At 35.6% G+C, this 23,748-nt stretch overlaps 1 protein-coding gene across 1 annotated transcript; it reads left to right on the top strand.

Moving 5' to 3' along the window:
* The first annotated feature begins 17,254 nt into the window (after window positions 1-17,254).
* Window positions 17,255-19,411, top strand: LOC132062465 (uncharacterized). The gene is made up of 2 exons (XM_059455032.1): window positions 17,255-18,539; window positions 18,856-19,411. Exons 1-2 carry the CDS (start codon window positions 18,152-18,154, stop codon window positions 18,867-18,869), a joined length of 402 nt encoding a protein of 133 aa, XP_059311015.1. The 5' UTR covers window positions 17,255-18,151; the 3' UTR covers window positions 18,870-19,411.
* Window positions 19,412-23,748: the final 4,337 nt, after the last annotated feature.

Below are 23,748 nucleotides of genomic sequence, written 5' to 3'. Positions count from 1 at the left end.
TTGTCACTTGAACGTATCTACAGCAAAATATGAAAGCCACGCGAGTTTCGTCTTCAAAGTACCTATGCTATTCTGCTCTTATTGTCTGTATGCCTTGTGATTGGTGTCGGTGATGCTGAATATGAGGGCTAACACACTTAGCTTTTCATGTGTGAGTTCATTAATTAATTCCTTAATTTTGTTGAAATAATTTTTGCATCTTCAGAAATTGCAGAATTAGTGATGTAAACCATATTATTCTACTATTTTAAAGTACTTTTAAGTTGTTTGAAAGATCCTTCTAAAGATTTTTTTTTTTTTTTTTTTGTCAAACTTCCTGAAGTAATGATAGTGGCATACCGAATAGACAGTAATGCTGGTATTGCCATTTTTATTGTACGGATATTCCTGCTGATAGGTAGCAGTGTAGGAACTACTCAATTACCCAACAAGGGCACCGAATTCTTAACAAAACGAATATACTTTGTGGTATTAATTATTCAATTCTCGAATTAAGATAACATCAAAAGAGAGTCATGGATGGTCATCAACTATGCTCCAAATTCTTATCCAAAGGTACAATATCTAATTCCAAATCCATTAGGAATCAATTCAGAAAGGGAAAGGAAGGAAAAAGGGAAAACTAGTTTAAAGTGGTCTATCAGAGTTTGTGTTGTAAATTGCCAATTATCCCTCCACATCATGAAATGCTTACGTTCTACATCCTCTTTTTTCATGATCATAATATAGTTTATCGAACATATGATGATATTGAAGCCTACTATAGAGGCGAATGCATGATTTAAATTTAAGGAGTTTAAACTTTGAGGTCTTTACTTTTGAATTCATAGAACTTCTAAAATTAAGGATTTCAGGATTAAAAATTCTAATAATATTTACGTACATATATATATGTCCAGTTGAACTAGTTAATTATATAGTTTGCTACGACTAATTTCAATTGTCACTCGTGTGTATCGCATAGAAACCTCAATCTAGATGTCTGTAACAAATGCATACCTAATGTACGCTTAGGAGGGTCACTAGATGTCTTGTTAACCTTGCAAAAAATTCTGCATACATACCCATACATTGTCTAGGGGGCTTGGTTGAAGCTGCTGTTTCCCAAAGCTATGACGTGGGTTTGAATCCCATATATGTCACACATTCGATAGTTTTTTGAATCCCATACCCAACTTCTCACACCACCAATCCGCCACGATGCTATTGTTGGGAAGAAACAAGCAATAACCAAATTGCACGACGAGGTAACAGCGGAAGAAATACCCAAGTCAAAACTTCCCACACTATTTGAACCCAGAGAAGACAATAAACACTAGCACAAATGGAAATCTGGGTAGCAGCTATACCAACAATAAAATAGCAAAGCAAGCAAAAATAAATCGAATGCAAGAGACATCAAATTTACGTGGTAAAACCCCTTCAAGGTGAAGAGGAAACATCCACGGGACCTCCGGCCCACAAAAGCTGCACTATAATCAACAAGAGTTACAACAATATTCTCCAAATGGCTACAACAACAAATCCAAGCACAGAGCAACAATACATAAAAGATAGCACCAAAACTAGTGAAGAAAAGGAGAGAAATCAACCCCAAAACCGAGCTACTGTTCATGCTCGAAAACTGAAGATACAGACCACAAAATTCGATCTCTACCGTTGAAATCGAAGAACCAGATATTGAGAACCCCCAGTTCAAATTTCAGCACGATCCAACGGTTAACGAATCAGGAAACACAATTTAAATGGGACTGTTGTAGCAGAAAATTCCTGGACGAAAATATGCTTTCTCTCTATATGGCTGCTATGAATTCACTCTTGTGTTATGAAAATAAGACCTAAATTGATCCTATATCTAGAGGATTTTTTTGGGCAAAAGTGGTCTGATCCAAATTGGATTGAGTTTTATTAATCCAATTCCACATAGGAAGGGAAAACCCAAAACCTAACAATTCTCCCCCTCCCGACTATGTGGAGGAAACCGCCATCCTGGCGATCAAGCAACACTCTTCAAACTTCGCTCTTGGCAAAGATTTAGTCAACATATCCGAGACATTATCATCAGTGTGTATCTTCTCAAGTTCAAGCAGCTTAGAATCCAACACATATCTAATCCAATGGTATCTCATATCAATATGTTTCGACCTATCATGAAATGTAGAGTTCTTGCCAAGACGAATAGCACTTTGACTGTCGCAATAAAGCACATACCTCTCTTGAGCAAAGCCAAGTTCCTTCATAAATCTAAATCTTCATCCGGAGCTTCTTTACAAGCTTCAACGACGACATAAGCTCGAACTTCTATAGTAGATAGAGCAACACATTTTTGCAACCTAGATTGCCAAGACACAGCTCCCCCTGCATAAGTAATCAAGTAGCTCGAAGTAGACTTACGAGTATCAACATCCATATATGAATCAGTGTAACCACAAAGAATAGGCTTTCCTGTCCCAAAACACAAACTCAGACTAGAAGTGCCACAAAGATATCTCATAATCCGCTTTATAGCATTCCAATGCTCTTTTCTCGAATTAGAAATAAAATGGCTGACAACACCGATGACATGAGCAATATCAAATCTTGTACAAATCATCGCATACATCGGAGCGCAACGTTGAAGCACAAGGAACTTTCTTCATATCTTCATTCTCTTCGTGGACTCGCTTAGGTCACTCGATTTGAAGTGCATAGCTAAAGGTGTTTTGACAACCTTAGCTTTATCCATGTTGAACCTACGAAGTACTTTCTGAATGTACTTCTCTTGTGATAACCACAACTTCTTGGCCTTCGTCACGAACAACTGCATGCCAAGAATGTCTTGCTAGTCCCAAGTCTTTCATAGCAAAAGACTTATTCAACTCTTGCTTCAACTTAGATTCTACAAGCATTCGACCAACAACAAGCTTATGTCATCAACATAAAGCAATAGAATGATAAAGTCACCATCGAGAGAATTTTTGCACAAAAACACAATGATCGAAGAAGTCTTCTTGAAGCCATGTTGACTCGTAAAAGAACCAAACTTCTTTGCCTTGCTGCACAGGAGCTTGTTTTAAACCATACAAACTCTTTTTCAATTTGCAAACATAATTCTCTTTACCCTTCTTCAAAACCTCTACATTGCTCCATTTAAATTTCTTCGTCTAAGTCACCATGGAGAAAAACGGTTTAACATCCATTTGCTCAACCTCTAAATCTAGACTTGCGGCAAGCCCGGAACAATCCGAATGGATTTCATCTTCTAGCCGGAGAAAACATTTCATCAAAGTCAACTCCCTTTGTCGATTAAATCCATTGACAACCAATCTAGCCTTGTACCGAGTAGGCCGGGTTACCATCTTCATGTTTCACCCTAAAAACTCACTTGTTTTTCAAAGCTTTTCTATCTCTGGGAAGCTTAACCAGATCAAATGTATGATTATCATGCAAGGATTTAATCTCATCTTGAATAGCATCAAACCACCATTCTTTTTCTTCACTATCCATGGCCTATTCAAAACTTTTAGGGTTCTCCCCGTCGATCGAGTCAAACTCATTGGGAGAATAACGAGATGAAGGTACTTTCTCTCTAATAGATCTTCTTAGAGAACTCTCGATAGCAGTGGTTCTTTGACACCACGTTATCTTCATTGGAGCATTAACAACGTCATCTTTGGTCATTACGAACATGATCAATATCTTAGGTATCAACTTGATCTTCATTATTTTGAAGATTTTCTTCGAGTCACGGGAACTAGATCAACATCAACTAAGCTCTCATTGCTGCGAGAATCAACCTTCTCGGCTTCGTCAAAATCTTGATTGTGCGGTCTTCAAAGAATACAACATCACGGCTTCTATTCTCGACTAGATCATAGAAACGATAAAAAGCCAAATTCATCATGACCATAACAGGATTGCCTGGTTTTAACTTCCAACTTTGACCTCTTATCCTTAGGAACATGCACAAAAGCCTTACACCGGGACTCCGGATAAGCGTAAAGAGACATCCTTGCAAACCAAACTACCGGGACATTACCGTCAACGGTCATAACATAAGCGACTCTTCATTTGGACTTAACATACGAAATCAAACATCTAACCCTCTCAACTAGAGTTCTTTCATCCTCTACTCCCATTTAGCGAGAGTCTTTGGAGGAGTTTTTCGAATGCCGAATACTAACGTCTACAATAATTATCAAAAGGACCAATGTATTCACCACCGTTGTATGAGCGGATACATTTTAGTTTCTTCCGAACACATCAAGTACTTAATCCTTAGACTTCAAAGGAAATACCCGAGTTTGCGAGAATAATCATCGATAAAAGTCACAAGGTAAAGTGCGCCGCCCACGATAGCTTACTTTAAAGGACCACACAAATCGAGAATGTACCAACTCAAAGCTTTCTTGAAGGCGAATGACTATAAACTCTTTTACGTTTTCCGATTAAGATGAACACATCTCTTTAAATTTTCTTGTTTCGCTCCAAAAAGCAAATTCTTCTCAATCTCCACTTCCTCGCTCGTATGACTCGTAAACCATAGCTGCGATGGTATCATTCTCCACCAATTCTTTTGAATCAACATAACCAACAAAGATACTTGTTACCTCGAGCCACAATTATAGTTTTAACTTCCACGCCCTCGTTATCTTGAATTCCGAATATCTAGAGCATGCTTGATGTTATATCCCGTATTTTGTACATTGGGACGATCCGGGTTAACTATGATAAGTTAGGGACAAAACCGTTACGGGATACGAAGTCGGGACTTTTGACCTTCGATTTTGTTTTAAGACATAAGTTGTTCATGAATTTGTTGGCATGGAACATTTAGGAAAATTTGGGACTAAAAGTGAAATATTGGAAAGTTGGAAATTATGGAATTATTGACCTTTGGCCGTGTGGCTACCAAATTTAATTAGTCCAAACACTTGTATGATTCATCTAAGAGCATAAAAGATGACTAATAAGTCACTCATCCAGAACTTGGGAAACAACATCGAGGGCCGTTCGGCCAAGAGATTCAAGTCCAGATTAGCCATCAAAAAATTATTTCATCCTAGCAACCCACTAATTGAAGGGTCCTCGGTAACGTGGGAGTGTTGTTTGGGTCAACAAATCGCTCGTTTTCATCAATTCTGCTAACCACTTGAGAAGAGAGGTAAGGTTTAATATTGTTTTTATATGTTATGGAAGGTTTATGTATGTCGTAGTATGCAAAAATGGATGAAATTCATGAAATATGGCATGTTGGAGTTGAGGCCGTGTGCATGGTATATAGCCGTGTGCATGTGTGTTGTGTAAAAGTGATGAGTTAAATTTTATGTAGCATGTTTAGTTGTGTAGTGTGAAGAAATGGATGGGAATCATCGGTGTATGTGTAGTGTTGAATATAGGTCATGTCATATGACAAGAATGGATCAATTCTATTTAGTATTTTGATTGTTGTCGTTATGAATTCTATGTTGACGATAAGAGTTTAATGACTCAAGTTGATGTTGTAATTGTTATGGGCTGATTTGGAGGTTATTGTGCTTTTAATGTAATTTCTATAATTATGAGAATGACATTGTTAGAGTGTGGATTGTTGGTACAAATCATGATTCGGAAGTTAGGAATGTGTTATGGATGTTGTTCTCGGGTTTGGGACGGTTTCGGGTGAATTGGAGCATTTGTTGGATTGTTGGAAATATTGTGTGTGAATTGTTTAAAGAGTTCTTGAATGTTGTCTGAATGGTTTCGGATTAGTAATCAAATATGTGAGCATTAGTGTTAGTTTGATTGTATGTTGGTTTGTATGTATGTAATTGTAATGAACAATTGGAATGTTGTTGGAATATGTGGAGAAGAATTATTAATGTTCGAATGCGTTCTAAATCGATTGTTGATGTTGCTAGAATGATTGTTGGTGTTGTTGTTGTTGAATTTGGCCGAGTTGAATTCTCATTGTTAGTTTCTTTTTTTTCGTAGAATTAAGTGCTAGTTTGGAAATGAACTCTCCTATAGTTGACATTGGTATTTATTGATGTTATGTAGATCTTGGAGAGTCTAGGTTTGATTTGGATTAGCTTTGACGATCGAGGTATGTAAAGCTCGCACCTAATCCTTATAAATACTATGACACGAGCCTCGAGGAAATTCTATTCTCGCGATCCGAGCGTGTCTATGATTCTTATTTGTTTCTTGGTATTCGTATGCTTGATGTGATGAAATATTGACCCTTATGTCTTTGGAATATTTGATTTTCAAATGTTGCGTAAAAAGTTTTGTTTTTAAAGAGTTCCAACTACGAACGATAACTTTCACGAAAGGCTCGGATTGCCTCGATATGTTCGTAGGAGCTTTTATGGCATATGATGACTATGTTTTCCATAAAGCGGGCCCAACAGTACACATCCGTGGGCCCCACGACTTTCCTTTATGTACTTCTGATGACTTTCGAAAGAATATGATATAACTATTATCCCGATTTCAAGTACGATCAGTTTACTTATCTTTTGAGTTTATGATAATGATTTTATGCATATGGTTACTCACTAAACTTATTGCATCTTCCGAGTCCGAGTCGGTTATGTATCGTGCGCACTATGTGATACGGGAGTATGATGTGTCTTACTTTAAATTGTATATTTGGTGTTATGATGTGTCAGCCCCTCCGTCCGGGCAAAGCATATTGTCAATTTTTGACCAACGGTATGTCGGGTTTTGGAGATATGAAATCTTCGGAGGTATGATGTGTTATCGCCATCGATCCATATTTTCTAAGCCCCTTGCATGATTTGTATTTTCAAAAAATGAACATTTTGGTATTTTGGATATTGCACTTATTTTACGTATTGTTTCGATTATGACTCGAGATTTGTTTCTTGTATCTCTGCTTTGCATACTCGGTACATGAAGTATCATTCTCCGGTGATCCAGGACACCTATTTTCTTCGAGTCCCACCACAAATTTTGGTATATATATTCTTCCGTTGCATATGTATTTGTTATTCGAAGTACGGCGGGGCCACTGTCCCGTCATATGATTACTTTGTTACCGAGTCGAGCCAGACGTATATGTGGGTTGTGCCTAACCTGTGTTCGTACGTTATATGTTAGGGCGATCCCGTTCGCACCGGCCTTGTCGGCTAGCATACAACGATATATTTTGGGCCGATACGCCATTTGATAGCCTTGCATCATATGTTTGCGTTTGAGACGATTTGAGACGGCGTACGATATTTGTATACGTATAAACCATCCGTATGTGATTACAATAAGTGTGTTTGTGTGTCCCGCTCGGGCACTAGTCACGGCCTATGGGGTTGGGTCGTGACACTTGACATTGTTAAGAACCAACCTTGAACCATTCTTACTTTTCAAGCAAACTGTGCCAATACCAAATACCTCAACCTCACTATCATTGCCCATTCGTAACATTCCCAAATTACTCGGAGTTTAAGAAGAAAATAATTCCTTCTTTGGCGTGACATGAGAAGTGGCACCTGAATCCACAAACTAGGTAGACTCATCACAAACAAGATTGATATCATTTTTACCACAAGCAACAAAAAGATCATTTTCAGCAACAATAGCAACACATTTTTCATTATCTCCATCTTTCTTTTGCTTTTTCTAGTCTCTCTTAAACTTGTAGCAATGTTTCTTGATGTGCCTTTCAAGTGACAATAGTCACATGTAAGATTCTTGTACCTGGAGGATCTTGACTTGCTTCTACTTTTGCCTTTCTCATTCGACCTCTGAAGTTACTTGTCCCCCGTCTAACCAAAAAACATCGAGTATGCGATTGAAGAAGACGAAGCTTGAGATTTTCTTCTCATTTTCATTCAAAACACCACTCTTAGCATATTCCATAGTTACACCATCACTGGGAGGAGAATTGATCAAAGAAACTCGAAAAGTTTCCCAAGAGTCTCGCAGTATTAAGAAGCCAAAGTCCTTGTATTTCTTCATCAAACTTGACACCATTCCAGATAGTGATCAATGACACCACTGAAAATCATTGATATGATCGAAAATATGGGTTGCCCTCTTTGTATCTAATATTTATCAATTGTTTCGGTAGGAACAACTTATTATTGCCAGTCTTTGAAGCATAAAGTGTCTCGAGCTTGTCCCACAAGCTTTTAGCATTTTTCTCATTCACAATATGATTTCAAACATTATCTTCAACCCATTGCCTAATATAGCCACAAACACGTAAGTGCTCGGAATTCCCAATCCTCATCTTCAATAGACTCGGGTTTCTTAGAAGCAAACACGGGTAAATGCAATTTTTGACAAATAGAAAATCTTTCTTCTTGCTTTTCCAAATATGGTAATTACTGCTATTTAAGCAAACCATCTTGCTCATATTTTCCTCCATCATTCAAATAAACGATCAACACAACCAAATACAACCACAAGCTTTGATACCACTTTGTTGGGAAGAAACAAGCAATAACCAAATTGTACGACGAGGTAACAACAGAAGAAATACCCAAGTCAAAGCTTTCCACACTATTTGAACCAAGAGAAGACAATAAACACTAGCACAAATGGAAATCCGAGCAGCAGATATACCAACAATAAAATAGCAAAGCAAGCAAAAATAAATCGAATGCAAGAGATACCAAATTTACGTGGTAAAACCCCTTCAAGGTGAAGAGGAAACATCCACGGAACCTCCGGCCCACAAAAGCTCCACTATAATCAAAAGAGTTACAAAAATGTTCTTCAAATGGATACAACAATAAAGCCAATCACGGAACAACAATACATAAAAGATAGCACCAGAACTAGTGAAGAAAAGGAGAGAAATTAACCCCAAAACCGAGCTAATGTTCGTACTCGAAAACTGAAGATACAAACCACAAAATTCGATCTCTACCGTTGAAATCTAAGAACCAGATGTTGAGAACCCCCAGTTCAAATTTCAGCACGATCCAACGGTTAACGAATCGGAAAACATAATTTAAAGAGGACTGCTGTAGTAGAAAATTTCTGGATGAAAATCTGCTTTCTCTCTCATGATTTTCTCTCTATATGGCTGCTATGAATTCACTCTTATGTTATAAAAATAAGATCTAAATTGATCCTATATATAGAGGAATTTTTTTGGGCAAAAGTTGCCTGGTCCAAATTGGATTGAGTTTTATTAATCCAATTCCACATAGGAAGGAAAAACCCCAAAAACCTAACAATTATTGGTATCAGAGCCAATGGTTTGGTGGGACGAGTATGAAGGTGGCGGAGTGTGGCGTGGGGCCAGGCTTAGTGCCTTTGCCCGTCTAAGGGCCGGTTTACAACCTTTACCCATAGCTTTGAAGACGCATACACAACTTTTGGGCTTTGTGACCGTAAATACTCTGACGATGTTGGGTGGCACATTGACACGTTGAATCTCTGACCCGTAATGAGTCGTGTGGAACTTAGTTCGAGGGGGAGATTGTTGGGTGTGCAAATGAAGTATCACATAAGTAGCTAAAAAGAAAAAGGAGTTGCTTATAAGGAGTTGGATACTCTTAATGATGTGAGGCCTTTTGGGAAAAATCGTGCGGGCTTGGCCTAAAGCGGACAGTATCACATCATGTTAAGAGTACCTTTGGGCCGTTTTAGCCCAACAGCTATCGTGAGTTGTCATAGCAGGTTTCATCTATGTCTAACGAGACCAAATAATTTAGTGGTGCCACGTTGACTTCAAATCCTGAATCCATCTTTTTTGGGGATGATTTATAATAATTATATCTCAAGTACAAAAAGATGCAAAAACAGAACGAAAGAACGAATAAAGTTAATAATAAAAAAAGAGCAAAAGAGAAGAAAGGTTGACAAGATGTTTTGAAAGAAAAATAGAGAAGGTAAAAGACAACTTGGTCCTTTTTGGGTAGCTTTCATGTGAAAAGAAAAGAAATTGTCGGCTGTTCAGAAGATTCAGATCATATAAATTTATACTCATAACTTTTAAAATTTAGTAAAATAAAACCACTTTGATTAGATAAGAGTAAGCAAAATATCAAATAAAATTTTAAGTTGCATATTGATCACAAAATAAATTATTTATATTTGTCAATATAATTTAACATATTATAACAAGTTATTACTCTGTTTAGCGTTTTTTATATTGAGTTATAATCTATCTATATATAATAGGAGAGACAAAACAATGGTGGAATGACAAGTGTCATCACCACAAAAATCAACATTTAAAAATACAGAATTAAAAAAAAAATTGCAAGGGCAAAAATTAAATTGCATTTTTTAAATTCCTTTATAAATAAAAACAAAACCCACGTTTCCAAAAATTTTAAGCAAATAATCAGGAACTCCAAAGCAAATCACTTTTAAAAAAAAAAAAAAAAAATCCTTCTTAATAACAACTACAAATTTTAAAAGTTTTTAAAAATCAATAAAACACGTTAGTGCCTCCTTTATACCAGATTTTATTTCCAGAAAATGTGGGCAACAAAGACCAGTTTTTAGGGGCTCCTCCTAATTTTTAGCAACTCAAATACACATTTTTGCTCTTTAATTTTAAATTTATATTCATCCAAATCAATATCCTAAGCAGTTAGGTTATTCAATTTGAAATCACTTACAACTGTTTGTTACAGTTTTAAAATTTATCATTATCAAGAACTACCGTTTTCATTCTCTTCATCTTCAAAACTATACAAGACTCTAGACCTGAATGCTACAAGAAACACTTCAAAAGAAACTAGGATATTCAGTATCGAGGACCACATCCTGCATGGGCTTAACTCAAAAGAACCAAACGAAATTCTTCATATAGGTCCTCGCACTCTGTCTATCTTCCCAGTCACTCAGCCAAGTGCATTAGCAATGCTCCTCAAAGTAAATGCAGGGTAATCAATCAAAGGTTGGGCTCTTAAGTACAAATAATACTCGGTATACACTGTTTTACCAAAATCATATTCTATTTCTAACATTTTATTATTTGGTGTATTAAATATCTAACTGAGACTTTTGAATTTGATTATAACTTCTCATTACGGTTTTACAGTGTTATGATGATTAGCACTATAACTTCGTCAAAACTGGAGATTGATTTAGAATTCTCCAATAAAATGCGACAATTCTCTCTTCTGCACCGACAATGACGAAGATAAACTCAAAGAAAAGGAGAATTTTGGTGTTGCAGAAGAGAGGAGACAGAGGGTTACTAGAGGTTCCGTTGTTAAAAATTGGGATTGGGCGGAGTGTTTCCACAGTTCGTGGTCGTTCTGTGTCCAGGGAACACAACGGATCTGCATGTGAGGTTTGCAACTTGATGTTTGTTCTTAAATTTTGTAAGTTTCGCTTCTGTGAATTGGTATGAACTTACAATTAGTTATCTTTTGAATCAAATTCTAACCATTTTTTGTAGTGATATCTCTCATATATACTTTATTTATGTTTAAAAATAAAAAAATCATTTAACCTATCTATATGAGTTGCATTTTTCAGGTATTCATATTTTTAAAGCCCTCTACTTTTTGCTAATGTAATACCATATTTTTTTTGCTCCCTTCATAGTATTTAAGGTAAATTTGACTAAATTATTGTTTAAAATCTTTTATACCTTCTCCTACTATTGTCTTTCTCAAATATTTTGAGATTTTGGAGAGGATTATTGAGAAAAATGAAGGATAAAGTGAAAGCTTTGAAAGTTATAATTGATATGCACTCACCTATTTTGATTAATCTCATAATTTTATCTATCATCATTATTACTTGATAACTATTATCTATCATCATAATGTCATCAAAAAAATGTTTGAAACATATAAAGTGTTTTTTGTTTTTTATTTGCAACAAAATCGTTCTTAATCTCTTTAGTAGTTGGTTGAATCATGGAGTGTCGTGTAATCTAACAAAACCATTTTAATGACTGCAAACTTGCAAAGGAAATAGGTTTTACGAAAGAAGTATTGATTATTGTTGGGTCATTTTTTGTTATGGCAAAAAATATTTTTTTAGAATATGAGTTGTATTTTTTAGGTGTTAGTGGAGGAGGGAAAAGTTTTTTCAACATCAATCCTTAATAGACCCAATATGTTAAAAGCTCTCAATTATTCAACAGTTACTTTCATGCCTTGATCAAAAACATCTATTTTATAACATTTTGTTGATTTTTACAACTGGAACTAGAAAACAATTTGGTCACCAATTGGAAGTTAAAATAAATAAATATGACTAAAGTTAATAAATCCTAGATTATGCAACTTTATTGAGACGATTACATTTTAATATGTTTAAATAAATAGTAAAACTTTGCTATTATTAGTTTCATCTAATATTGACTAGTTAGTTCTAATATAGCATTCTCATTTTGATATTTATGCGGGTATTTTTGCTAGTAAAGCAATGTAGCTTTGCCCATATGGCGACAAATTCTTAACAAAGGGAATGTTCTTTTGTTGTGTATTAATTTTTCTGCTTCCAATTATGACAACAATGAATTATTATTATATAGACGACGAAAATAAGAATTCATAGGTACAAGATATATGCTCCCAAATCTAATTCCAAATCCATCACGAATCCAGAAAAGCAAAAGATAAAAATGGCCAATTGATACTTCTGACCAATCCTAACTTTTGCTTTAAGATTTAAACGAGATTGTAGCTTATTCAGTGCTTGTTTTAGGTTCTTTATAAAATCCAAGTTAAATAATCTCTATAAGTAAAAATTTGAAGTAGTACTTTGAGATAGTAATACTATATATGTAGTTCTGAAGTTTTAGTGCGGCAGCTTTTGCACCATCCGTTGTACGTATATAATTAATTGCCAAGTTGCCACTTCCTGAACAAAATAAATTAATTCATGTTCTCTTCTATCGTTTTCACTTCCATATATGTTGGTTAATCAACTAAACATGCTTTAATTTCAAACATACAACTTGCACTATTAAAAGTATAAATAAATGTTACACTATAAGTTATATTAGGTTGCCTGTCTTATTTGTACTTGTATTATAGCAATTACACCACGGAAAAAAAATTCGAAAGTAGCTATGAAATTCATCGTTGATTTCTCGCTAAATAGCCGCTAATATGATTTTTTAATAATCATCATTAAATGAAATTAACTATAATATTTCATTATTTAGGGTGTGTCTGGTCCAACTTTCTATGTTTGGTTCGTCAAAATGTTTTGAAAAATATTTTCTGGTGAAAATAAGTTAAAAAAATGAATGAAAATCTTACCGATGAAGGTACATAAAACAAGATCATAAATGACATTCTAAGATCATTGCCTCTCCCCAACTCCACCTTTATTGTGGCCACCCCTTGACCATCCCAACCTCATAGTTTTTTGCTCCATTACATATAAATACTTTGAAATAATATTTTTTTGCTCACTTACCAAGCACTAAAAAATAAGTGAGAAACCCACTTATTTTTCGAAAAATATTTTCTAGAAAAACATTTTTTCCTCGTACCAAACACACCCTTAGGGGTCATTTGGTATGATGGATAAGCAAAAATAGTCCTGGGATAAAAATTTAGTATCATCTTATCTCACGTTTGGTTGGGATAAAACCACAGGATAACTAATCCCGGGATTAGTATCCCGGTATTAGAGTGTTATTTTATCCCACATAAAGGGTGGAATAACAATCCCGGGATAACTTGTGCCCCAACCAAACCAGCCCTTAGCGATATCCAAAGACTCTGCCCGTCGCTATTATTTTTTTTTTTTTTTTTTTTTTTTTGTTTAGAAATTGAACTCTTGGAGCATTTTATTTGTATCATATAACCTGCGACTTCATGGCATAATAACAAAATACTAGTAGCATTTTGTTCTGATTTCATCTTCTGACATGAACAAATACCAAGTTATATATGCTTTCCCTCGAAAGAATATAAATATAGTAAACTAGTAAGTCATACTTGATTTGGAGCCTGTTTGGATGAGCTTAAATAAAGTAGCTTATAAGCTGTTTCAGCTTATAAGCCAAAAAAAAAAAAAGTTAGGGTAGCTCAATTTATTTTTTTTGGCTTATAAGTTGGTTTCAGCTTATAAGCTGCTTTAGATAAGTTAAGCCAAATGGATCTAATTATTTTTTTGAGCTTATTTTAAAAACGTTAAAAAAGTGAAAAGCTAACATTAAACTTATAAGCCAATCTCTCTTGATCTTATGTTCATAAACCAATATATAATGTACAAATATATAATACTCAATATATTATGTCTGTCGACTATTTCATTTTCACAACTTATGTATTAAAATCCAAAAAATAGCCAATCTCTTGATCTTATGTTCAGGATTCAACCATACCCCCGACCCCACACCTCTGTATATGTAATATATATAATACTACTATATAATATGTCTGTCGACTATTTCATTTTCACAGTTATCAGTTATGTATTAAAATCCAAAAAATAGAAGTTCAATGTTCAATGTATGAAACTAATTCATGTATGTGCCTATAAAGGATTAACGCATGATGACTGAGGAATTTGTCATTCACTTATGTATCCGTCTTATTTAATTTTAATGTATGACTTTTTACTCTTAAGATAATCACATCATGTCTTTCTTTTAGTATGACTTTTCAAGAAATTTAGTCCCTCAGTTATTTGGTAAATTTTAGTTTTAACTTTTGCGATATTTAACTAAACATATTTAAATTAACTTTTAATTATTTGAATTGGTCATGTTTGATTCCTTTGCTTGTGAATATTCATAAATCTTCAGAATTATTAAATGTATCACCATTTAATTAATCATTTGTTATGTTAAGCTTATATTGTTACTCCGGATATATATATATATATATATATATATATATATATATATATATATATATATATTTTTTTAGGGTAATGCACTCCTAAAAATAATCCAAATATAACATTTTCTTAAATAAAGGGACCAAAAATATACATTTTAATTAATTAAAGGTTAAATATATTGAACCATATATAACAAGGACCAAAATCAGAAGTGATCAATAATTGAGGAGCAAAACAAATATTACCCCTTTTTATTATTAAGGAGCAATGCACTCAAGTGTGTGGCCTAGTGATCAATGAAGTGAGTTAAAAATCATGAAGTCTCAGGTTCAAATCCAGCATAGATAAAAACACTAGGTGATTTCTTTTCATCTATCCAAGCCTTGGTGGATACTCTACCCTTGAGGTAGGGATAAGGTCTGCGTACACTCTACCCTTCCTAGACCTAGACCCCACTTGTGAAATTACATTAGATATATTGTGTTGTTGTTGTTGTTGTTGTTTGTATTTTCAAACATAATTATTCATCATGTCAGAGAAAGTAGGTATCGAGGATGAGCTAGATATCATGTACAAATCAAAATAAAGTTTTTTTTTTATCGAAACAACCTCTCTACCTCTCCAGGTAGGGGTGAGATCTATGTAAACTCTACCTCATTAGATCCCTTTTATGAAATTACATTGTTGTTATTGTTATCCTCGAGTTAGGCAAGTTTGTAAGTATAATATTCCTTCCGTTTCAATTTATGCGAACCCATTTGACTGGGCACGACATTTAAGAAAGAGTGAAGACTTTTGAAACTTGTGGTTCAAAATAAGTATTGAATATTTGTGTGGCTGTAAATCATTTCATAAAGTGAATTTATTTCTAAATTAGAAAAGAGGTCATTCATTTTGGCACGGACTAAAAAGAAAATAGGTTCACATAAATTGAAACAGAGGGAGTAATTATTTTTAAGTTATCCTAAATCCATAGCAAAAATCCATTTTTTAGAGTGGAAAATTGGCCACATAAAGTGAGGATATATAGTGGTGAACAATTATAAGAATTTGGAGAACCTTTAATTGTCCCACTCCAGAGGAATAAAAAGCGAAAAAGAAATGTGCTTTTCTAAACATACTATTCCTACAAGAAGTGCTAATCGGATAAGGAGAATAAAATGTAGTAATACTATACATAATCCTTCCTTTTTATTCCGAAGTGGAGAGTCTTTTGTTATCACTTTACAGTGCAATAAAAGATTACAAGATTTGGCTTTTATTTTTCAAAATTAGTTTTTATTAACCATGTACCTGCATTTGTAATGACATTTACATTTTTTTTAACTTCTTTTGGGTGGGGTTGGGATGTTGGTAGGGCTGGCAGTTTGGAAGTTTCATGTTCCATGCATGTGCGAATTATAAATCTTGAATGGTCTGTATTCGAATGAGCATTCAAGTAACTAACGATATGAATTCACTAGAAAAAAATTAAAAGTTTATGGGTGACAAATCATTGTTTTACTAATTAGAATACGGACTCTTCGAACAAGTTTCTATTTCACAAGTATTTGCAAGTACTAATCTTCAAACTATTATTTGCAAACAATGAAATTCCGCATTTGCATGTATATTGACAAATAAATATCTCTGGCGAAATCAAACCTAAGTAGCGTTAGGAGTTAGGACAATAGCTGGATTAAAATAAAATAAAACGTATTTGAAGTTGAAGTTGATTTTTTATTTTTTTATTAACACAATTGATCAAGGCCACTTTTTATTTATTTATCAAAGTTAGTTTTTATAACCTTGCATCTGCATTTGATTTTAACATTCTTTTTTTCTTAAAAAATTTTGTGGGGTTGGGATGTCGGTAGAGTGTGGGTGGGTGGGTAAGTTGTATATAGTCAGAACTCAGGTGGTAGCCGCCAAGGGGCTCAAAAGTAGCACTGGCAGTTTGGAAGTTTCAGGTACCATGAACATTTGCATGTATCAATTTTGGTCTTCAAATAAATCTTTAATGGCCTTCAAAGATAGCAATACAGGAATTTGGATCTATCATTTAGTTAGAATAAACAAGTGCAGACTATGGCAGGAAAATATTTGAAATTATTAATCACCATAAGCTTGCTAATGAGTACTAATGCGCCGTGATCATGGAGTCTGAACGATATCAATGACAACATCTGAATTGTGACAATATCAGTTAAAATTAACTATGACTGAATTGATCAACTATGACTGAATTGATCTCTATAAAACTTACTTCGCTGGTTCAATTATTCTTTTAAAAAATAGAATAATAAAAGAATTGTAGAGTGATTGTCTTCCTCCCACTAAAAAATTGGGTGGTGAAAATCATTTATGCAAATACCAGAATAATGAAAGATCAAGGAACAGAAGTTGAGTCAGCAGCAGAACATGCGGGAGAGTTAGTTATAACTAACTCTAAAACTAGTTGGTTAGAGAGGTGGTTATTGGTCAAGGGCAGTATAGACTTTTCCTTTAATTGTACAGTTGGATTGTAGCTGTCATATGCAAGCATATATAGTTCACTCGAGCACACAACTTGTAAGCAAGATCAGATATTTTCCAATTCAATGAAAACAGTTTCCTTTTCTTCTCTGTGAACTTTCTTCATAGTTCACTGAATATGTGTTAATGAAGGTTGTTTCAATCCAGTTTTAGCTAGTTTTTCACATGGTATCAGAGCAGATTTAGATCCTACTGCTCGAGTGTTAGAAATCACAGATTAAACTAGCTCAAAATGGGAGATACTGCTAATTCAGAGAATACAAATGCAGAATCTGCAGATGTAGATCATAATCATCCATTGTATTTGCAATCCTCAGATACTCCTGGGATTGCTTTGCATTTGATTAGACTTACTGGTCCAGAAAACTATGCATTATGGAGCAGGTCAATGAAAGTAGCTTTGTTGGTGAAGAACAAGCTAGGTTTTATTGATGGAACCTATTTGAAAAATGCATACAAATGAGATCAAGCAATGAAGTGGGAGAGGTACAATGCGGTGGTGCTATCGTGGATTTACAGCACTGTTGCATCAGAACTAGTGTCGAGCATCATGTATGCATCGAATGTGAGAAAAGTATGGGAAGACTTCAGAGAAAGGTTTGAAAATCTAACCTTACTAGAATTTATCATTTGTGGAATGAAATAGGAATATTGAGACATAATACAAACTCTATTACTCTCTACATCACTAGATTGAAGGCTTATTGGGATGAAATGGATGTGCTAGTACTAGCTCCATCTTGTAATTGTGAAGATTCTAAGCCCTATGTAGAACATATGACAAACCAAAGGTTATTGCAGTTCCTAGTAGGATAGAATGACAGTTACAGCCAGTTGAGAAGTTCAATCCTTCAAAAGACATGTTCTCACCATAAATGAGGCTTATTCTCTTGCAATTCAAGAGGAAAGTCAGAGATGCTTAGGAGTTATGAATACAAACAATGAGTCCTTGACCTTGTTTGTTGGAAGAGGACAAGAAATGAAATCAAAAAGGCCAGTTCTAGGATCAGGATTTGGGATAATTTGTGAATACTATGGGTATAAAGATCATTTTAAGGAAAACTACTACAGAATTATTAGTTTTCCACCAGACTTTAAGAGTAAGAAGAAACTAGAACCTGTTGGTGAGAAGCCACATTTTGGAGAAACTAGGTCTTATGCCAACACAAAAAATGCATCTGTTGAAGCAAGTACTAGTTCCAGCTTCTCTCAAGGACAAGGCCATTTCTTCACTGAGGACCAGTACAAGAAATTGCTGAATTTTCTGAGCAAAGCTGAGACAAGTGAAACAAGTGACTATCACTCTAACATGGCAGGTATGAGTACTTTATTATCCAGTGCTTGCTTAATAGATTGGATAATAGACTTAGGAGCATCTCATCATATCACTCATTGCAAGAAAATACTGATTAATCCTAGATCAGTAGGCGAAGGAAGAAATGTAGGGGTGCAAACTTCCACAGGGAATAGATCTCACATTGTTCACATAAGAGATTTAATGTTTTGAGAACCAAACTTATGAAGAATGTACTACATGTACTAGACTTTAAGTTTAACTTGATGTCTATGTCAAAGATAATAAGAGATTTACACTGTATGGTAGGTTTCAATCCTAATTTCTGTGTGTTTCAGGAGCTCTTCAGTAGGAGAGTGATAAGGATTGGTAGAAAAAGAGATGGACTGTACATCTTAAGGAGATTAGTACAACCTACAGTAGGAATAACAGTTGCTGATGACAATAAATTAACTATGTTGTGGCATAAAAGACTGGGACATCCATCATCAAATGCAATGACACATATTCCAAGGTTCAAAGGTGGAGCAGGAGATGCTTTGCAGCAGTGTTGTGAAATATGCCCCTTAACAAAGCAACATAGACTAAAATTTCCTATTAGTACTACTAGAACTACCACTGTTTTTGAATTACTGCATTTAGATGCTTGGGGACCTTACGAGGTGCCCTACTTATGACAAGAAGCATTACTTTGTTACCGTTGTTGATGATTTTAGTAGATAGACCTGGGCTTGTTTGATACAGTCAAAGGTAGAGGTGGTAGTTGTATTGACTAGTTTTCTATGTATGATAAAGAATCAGTTTGATACTACTGTTAAGGTGATACGAACTGATAATGGTACTGAGTTTTTTAATGCTAAATCTGATGCATTGCTACAATCTTATGGCATAATACACCAAAGCAGCTGTCCCTATACCCCTTCAATAGAATGGTATAGTTGAAAGAAATCACAAGCATATATTGGAAGTGGCAAGGGCACTAGAACTGCAATCATACATGCCCAACAGATTTTGGGGTGATTGTATCAAAACTGCAGTCTACTTGATTAATAGACTTCCTAACTCTGTTCTGAAAGGTAGGACTCCATATTCTTTACTCTTTGGTAAAGAAGCAACATTAGAGCATTTAAAGGTGTTTGGTTGTTTGTGCTTTGCTAGCACTTTGCTAAGAGGAGATAAGTTCAAAGGCAAGGGCAAGAAGGATTGTGTTCCTTAGTTAAATGGAAACTCAAAAAGGTTATAAACTATTTGATTTTGACACCAAGTCTTTTCTTGTCAGTAGGGATGTATCTTTCAGGGAACATGTTTTTCCATTTCAACTGTTGGAGCAATATGAACTTGAGATCTATTTGTGCCAATTGGTAAGTTGAACATGCAGCTTGATTATGATGCCGTTGACTAACCCCAAGTTGAGAGGATGCAAGTTAGTGATGAAGGACTGCCTATGTTGAACAAATGCATCCACCTGGTGATCAAGTTCTTGACAATGCTGCACCAGTAGCCGATGTTCAACATGTTCCACTTGATCCAATTGTAGATCCAAAGGGTAGAAGTTCAAGATACTACACTTGATCAAGCTGTAGATCCAGTGGTGGATGCTCAAGATATCCCGCTTGATCCAGGTGCAGATCAAGTTCCACCTTTAGAGAAGCCTGCATCAATGGTGCAAGACAATCCAGTACCCTTGAGAAAATACAGCAGACCAGCCAAACCATCCATCTGGTTGAAAGACTATATTACCACTTCCACATCCACTAGGTCTTGTTCATATCCTATATCCAATCATCTTTCATATTCTCACCTATCCACCAACTACCGAGCTTATATAGAAGCTATTTCAGCTCATACTGAACCAACCAGCTTCAAGGAAGCTTGTCAGGATCCAAAATGGATCCAAGCTATGCAAAAAGAAATCAATGCCTTATAAGACAATCATACTTGGACAATAGTAGATTTGCCTCCTGGTAAGCAGCCATTTGGGTCCAAATGGGTTTATAAAATCAAATATAAAGCTAATGGTGATGTAGATAAATTCAAAGCTAGGTTGGTTGCTAAAGGGTATACTCAAAAGGAAGGTTTGTATTATTATGAGACATTTTCCCCAGTTTCCAAGATGGTTACTGTCAGGACAATGATTAGTCTTGCAGCATTTCATGACTGGCCCTTTATGCAAATGGATGTGAATAGTGTTTTTCTCCAAGGTGATCTAGATGAGGATGTTTATATGGCTCTTCCTTAGGGTTTTCATCAACAGGGGGCAATAAGGTGTGCAAGTTGATGAAATCCCTTTATGGTCTAAAGCAAGCTTCAAGGCAGTGGAACATTAAGCTAACCACTACATTGTTGAAAGCAGGATATCAACAAAGTGTATGATCACTTTCTATTCTACAGAAGAGTTGGAACTGAATTGGTACTTATTCTAGTGTATGTAGATGACATGCTCATCATTGGAAGTTGTTCTGCATTGCTAGCAGAGGAAAAGGACACTTTGCACCAACATTTTAAAGTAAAAGACCTTGGAATGATGAGATACTTTCTTGGTATTGAGATCCAAAACTAGTGTTGTTCTCAGCCAACGAAAATATGCTTTGGAGCTAGTTTCCAGTACTGGTTTAGCAGGAGCTAAACCTGTTACTTCACCTTTGGAGGCTAATCATAAGCTAACTAGTGTGGAGTATGATGAACATGTTGGCATTAAGGGTGATCCTATCCTAGAAGACATTAGCACTTATCAAAGACTTATTGGCAAACTCATTTAATTGACCATCACTAGGCCTGACATTGCTTTTTCAGCTCTAGTGCTTAGTCAATTCATGCAACAACCAAAACAATCACATCTTGAAACTGCTTTACGAGTAATAAGGTATGTGAAAGGATCTCCTAGTTTGGGAATTCTCTTTTCCAGAGGGAGTATGGATCAATTAGAAGCATTTTGTGACTCAGATTGGGCTCCTTACCCCAACACTAGAAGATTTGTTATTGGCTATGTCATTAAACTAGGTAATTTTGTCACGCCCCAAATCTAGAGAGGCGTGGCCGGCACCCGGTGCCACACTTGGCCCGAGCGAACCACTCTAAACCTGTAGCTCTAGAGGGGTAACCCTCAACTTAGGCCAATAGGCGATACCAACAAAGCCGACAAGGTCACACACTATATATATATATATATATATATATATATATATATCCGAACGGCACACACACCCAAAACATATGTATAACTCGCAAGCCGACGAGGCACGCAGAACGCACACATCCAACAAGATCGCAAAAGACATATACAAGGGGTAAGGCTACAACACCGACATACTACATACGGACTCTGCCTACAAGTTCTCTAAGGAAAGCATAGTCAGACATGGTCGGGATGGGGCCTCGACCTACCCATCAAGTCTACATACATAAAAAGGAAGACTCCAAATAGACCTGGCAACTCCGGACAAGGGAGCTCACCAATCAGCTAATATCTGGTCCCATCTACTAGAGAGGTCTATCAGTCTGTCTATCACTACCTGCAGGCATGAATACAACGCTCCCATCAAAAGGCACGTCAGTACGAGATAATGTACCGAGTATGTAAATCAATAAAATAACTGAAACTGAACTGAAAACCATAATAATCTGGAGGCCAAAGAGTGCCCTGGAACAACTCACCTGATCTAACTCATATCAAATGCAATATAATATAATATTATCATATCTCTCACTGATCAAGTGGTCAAGCAATCAGAATCTCACTGACCATAAGGCCAAGCAATAATGTCCCACTGACCCGTCGGCCAGGCAATAATATCTCACTGACCAAGCAGCCAGGCAATAATGTCTCACTGACCAAACGACCAGGCTAAAGAAAATATATGTATATCATAATGTATATCAAGTGTATGCGGGAATATATATATATATATAAAACATCGACGTATCTCTTTAACTCAACTGACATCAGAGGGGATGAGGAGCTGATAAGAATCCCTCAAAGGTACCACATAACTACTCGGGAGACTATAGATCACTGAGACAAGATCTAGTTGATAAGTTTCTCGTGATATGATACCTACGCCTTTACTAGATGTGGAATCATGCCAAAAAAGGAGAGAACAAACTTTACATACCTCGAGTTGCCAATACGAAGAAATAAAAAACTCGTCTCAACTAGTACGCTAATCCTATAATAAGGGAATACATATACGAATTTAGACGACGCTAGCATATCATGTATATCAAACGATAAATCGATTCTAAAATGAAACGGAAAACATTTCCCTTATTCCTCAACAACTATAACTCACTCAACATGACCAACAACAACAACTACATCCTCCTTTGATCCTTTGGTCTCAATTCAACAATAATACAAAGGTACACATAATCAGCCCAATATATGCCTATATACAAAGGTGATATACACTTCCTTTCTTCATTTCCATAAGGCATCGTCACAACAACAACATCAACATACCCTATATACAAGAAGACCAGCTCCACAATACAACAATATCATGCTCCAAAACAGTACACAAGTCTAATACAAGTCTAAGCACAAGTTGAGTCTTTCCTTTACAAATTTCATCTTCAACGAGTCATATAATGACCATACAACCTCAAGAACATAAGGTGAGGGATGAAATCTTACCAAACACAAAAGAAAAAATTAAACTGCAGATTACTTCAACACCAAGAAAGCCTCCAACTTCAACTTAAGGATATACTAGAACTATATCAATACTAGTAAGCTCACAAACACTTTAACCGCTTTGATTCACTTGGGTTTTGCTCTAATTTGGTATAAGAACCTTGGGGGAGGGTTTTAGAGAGTAAAGAAGTGATGTTAGATGAAAAATAACAAAACAAATGAAGGCTACAGATTAAATAGATCAAGGCTAAAATTAGCCGACCTGGATACATAACGTCAAAGTACTGGTCTGCGATAACGGCATCTGCAAACCCAGATCCCAACGTATTTCTAGGATAGAAATCCCAAAATTTTGGTGTCACGCCCCAATTCCCGAGGGACGTGATGGGCACCCGACCTCGATTTAAGGTCGAGCGAACCCGCAGACTCCTATTGCACACATCAAATTTTTTTCAAACTCAATAATCCTAATAGTCTTAAAATCCATAACGAGGCTTACAAATTGACAACATCCGTAGTTATACAAACTTTATTACATAACGCAAAGTGACAACCTACGATGGAGCCACTTACACAATCGACACACTATACCCACACC

This window comes from Lycium ferocissimum, chromosome 7, assembly GCF_029784015.1.
Source record: "Lycium ferocissimum isolate CSIRO_LF1 chromosome 7, AGI_CSIRO_Lferr_CH_V1, whole genome shotgun sequence".
NCBI lineage: Eukaryota > Viridiplantae > Streptophyta > Magnoliopsida > Solanales > Solanaceae > Lycium > Lycium ferocissimum.
Note: the sequence above shows the minus strand (reverse complement) of the source record. Positions and strands in the feature narration are given on the sequence as shown.

Bases quoted from the DNA above. Each gene is read 5' to 3' on its own strand.
- LOC132062465 (XM_059455032.1), top strand. From the start codon at position 18,152: ATGAATACAAACAATGAGTCCTTGACCTTGTTTGTTGGAAGAGGACAA.